Here is a 2,600-nt window from a genome sequence, read left to right on the forward strand (position 1 = left end):
CTGGGTTACTAGTTCCGGCTTCTGCATTTCTCGTCCATTAACACTATTGTATCCTTGAAACACTGTACTACAGTGATGGATCTGTGATTCCTTCCCACAGTTATGAGCCTTTCTTGCACTGTGTGGGGCTCAATACCACACCGGGTGAGATCAGCTCACTTAGCACAGGCTGAGGATTGAGTCTGGGCCTTTCCTGCTCTGTGTGGGGAGGAGTAGAGGGGAGGAGTGTAGGATCCTTGGATGTGAGTGATTGGTGTGAAATGTAACAGACACGCAGCACTGCAACTCACATGATTCACCTTTTATAAGACACGTCAGTCAGCTTGTTTCAGGGGAGCCTGTGCTTCAGGCACATGGTCCCGGATCGATCACGGCCCCTCATTACATATAATGGGAGCCTCAGGCAAGGCGCGGTCAGGAGGTGGTCCTTGGGCAAGGCGCGGTCAGGGGGAGGTGGTCCTCAGGCAAGGTGCGGTCAGGGGGAGGTGGTCCTTGGGCAAGGCACGGTCAGGGGGAGGTGGTCCTTGGGCAAGGCACGGTCAGGGGGAGGTGGTCCTTGGGCAAGGCGCGGTCAGGGGGAGGTGGTCCTTGGGCAAGGCACGGTCAGGGGGAGGAGGTCCTCAGGCAAGGCGCGGTCAGGGGGAGGTGGTCCTTGGGCAAGGCACGGTCAGGGGGAGGTGGTCCTTGGGCAAGGCGCGGTCAGGGGGGAGGTGGTCCTTGGGCAAGGTACGGTCAGGGGGAGGAGGTCCTCAGGCAAGGCACGGTCAGGGGGAGGTGGTCCTTGGGCAAGGCGCGGTCAGGGGGAGGAGGTCCTCAGGCAAGGCACGGTCAGGGGGAGGAGGTCCTTGGGCAAGGCACGGTCAGGGGGAGGTGGTCCTTGGGCAAGGCGCGGTCAGGGGGGAGGTGGTCCTCAGGCAAGGTACGGTCAGGGGGAGGAGGTCCTCAGGCAAGGTGCGGTCAGGGGGGAGGTGGTCCTTGGGCAAGGTACGGTCAGGGGGAGGAGGTCCTCAGGCAAGGCACGGTCAGGGGGAGGAGGTCCTTGGGCAAGGCACGGTCAGGGGGAGGTGGTCCTTGGGCAAGGCGCGGTCAGGGGGGAGGTGGTCCTCAGGCAAGGTACGGTCAGGGGGAGGAGGTCCTCAGGCAAGGTGCGGTCAGGGGGAGGTGGTCCTTGGGCAAGGCACGGTCAGGGGGAGGTGGTCCTCAGGCAAGGTACGGTCAGGGGGAGGAGGTCCTCAGGCAAGGTGCGGTCAGGGGGAGGTGGTCCTCAGGCGAGGCACGGTCAGGGGGAGGTGGTCCTCGGGCGAGGCACGGTCAGGGGGAGGAGGTCCTTGGGCGAGGTACGGTCAGGGGGAGGAGGTCCTCAGGCAAGGTGCGGTCAGGGGGAGGAGGTCTTCGGACAAGGTACAGTCAGGAGGAGGTGGTCCTCGGACAAGGTACAGTCAGGAGGAGGTGGTCCTCGGACAAGGTACAGTCAGGGGGAGGTGGTCCTTGGGCAAGGCACGGTCAGGGGGAGGTGGTCCTCGGGCAAGGTACAGTCAGGGGAGGTGGTCCTCAGGCAAGGTACGGTCAGGAGGAGGTGGTCGTCCTCGGGCAAGGTGTGGTCAGGGGGAGGCGGTCCTCAGACAAGGCACGGTGAGGGGGAGGTGGTCCTTGGGCAAGGTGCGGTCAGGGGGAGGTGGTCCTTGGGCGAGGCACGGTCAGGGGAGGTGGTCCTCAGGCAAGGTGCGGTCAGGGGGAGGTGGTCCTTGGGCGAGGCACGGTCAGGGGGAGGTGGTCCTCAGGTGAGGTATGGTCAGGGGGAGGTGGTCCTTAGGCAAGGCGCGGTCAGGGGGAGGTGGTCCTTGGGCGAGGCGCGGTCAGGGGGAGGTGGTCCTCAGGTGAGGTATGGTCAGGGGGAGGTGGTCCTTAGGCAAGGCGCGGTCAGGGGGAGGTGGTCCTTGGGCGAGGCACGGTCAGGGGGAGGTGGTCCTCAGGTGAGGTATGGTCAGGGGGAGGTGGTCCTTAGGCAAGGCGCGGTCAGGGGGTGGTGGTCCTTGGGCAAGGTGCGGTCAGGGGGAGGTGGTCCTCGGGCAAGGCGCGGTCAGGAGGAGGTGGTCCTCGGACAAGGTGCAGTTATTTGGTTGGGGGGGGGGGGGGGGGGGCGGGTGCGAGGGAGAAGGTCCTCGGGTGAGGTGCGGTTAGGCGGAGGTGGTCCTTCGATCCTCGGTCACTTCAGCAGCTTCAGTGTCTTCAGCAGTTTCTGCACCTGGTCCTTAGGGTAGGGTTTCAGGGCCAGGCAGGTGGCAATGTTCTCTGGCTGTTCAATCCAGAGCTTGTGATCGATGTCGGCCTCTCTCAATGTTCGGGAAAGTTTGGTCAGGGTTTGTTCATCTGCCGCCTACATTGAAACATGAAATTAGTCACAACCTTTGGAGATGGAAAGGACAATCCTGCCAACCTGGATATCAATCGCTTTAAATGGTCTCATCTCCTCCCTCTAACCCCACTTGGTCTTGACTCCCCATGTACAATGCCAAGTAGGTGTGTGTTTGAGTGTGAATGTATGTGAGTGTGCATGTGTGAATGTGTTTTTTTTTAAATTCATTTATGGGATGTGGGCG

At 62.2% G+C, this 2,600-nt stretch overlaps 1 protein-coding gene across 2 annotated transcripts; it reads left to right on the forward strand.

The window, feature by feature from the left end:
* The first annotated feature begins 269 nt into the window (after positions 1–269).
* LOC147120795 (uncharacterized) lies at positions 270–1,876 on the forward strand. 2 transcript variants are annotated; one of them, XM_085978716.1, is made up of 3 exons: positions 270–1,289; positions 1,322–1,659; positions 1,723–1,876. In XM_085978716.1, the coding sequence occupies exons 1-2, from the start codon at positions 354–356 to the stop codon at positions 1,634–1,636; spliced, it is 1,251 nt and encodes a 416-aa protein (XP_085834842.1). In that variant the 5' UTR covers positions 270–353; the 3' UTR covers positions 1,637–1,659; positions 1,723–1,876. The 2 variants fall into 2 exon arrangements, with proteins under 2 accessions (XP_085834842.1, XP_085834850.1); XM_085978724.1 differs by having other exon boundaries at positions 270–1,481; positions 1,577–1,876.
* Positions 1,877–2,600: the final 724 nt, after the last annotated feature.

The sequence above is a fragment of the Somniosus microcephalus genome, chromosome 3 (genome assembly GCF_052327205.1).
Source record: "Somniosus microcephalus isolate GS21.2 chromosome 3, FLI_Smic_1.0, whole genome shotgun sequence".
Taxonomy (NCBI): Eukaryota; Metazoa; Chordata; class Chondrichthyes; order Squaliformes; family Somniosidae; genus Somniosus; species Somniosus microcephalus.

Bases quoted from the DNA above. Each gene is read 5' to 3' on its own strand.
- LOC147120795 (XM_085978716.1), top strand. From the start codon at position 354: ATGGTCCCGGATCGATCACGGCCCCTCATTACATATAATGGGAGCCTC. The intron at 1,290-1,321 runs GTGGTCCTCGGG...GGTCAGGGGGAG, and splicing joins CGAGGCACGGTCAGGGGGAG to GAGGTCCTTGGGCGAGGTAC.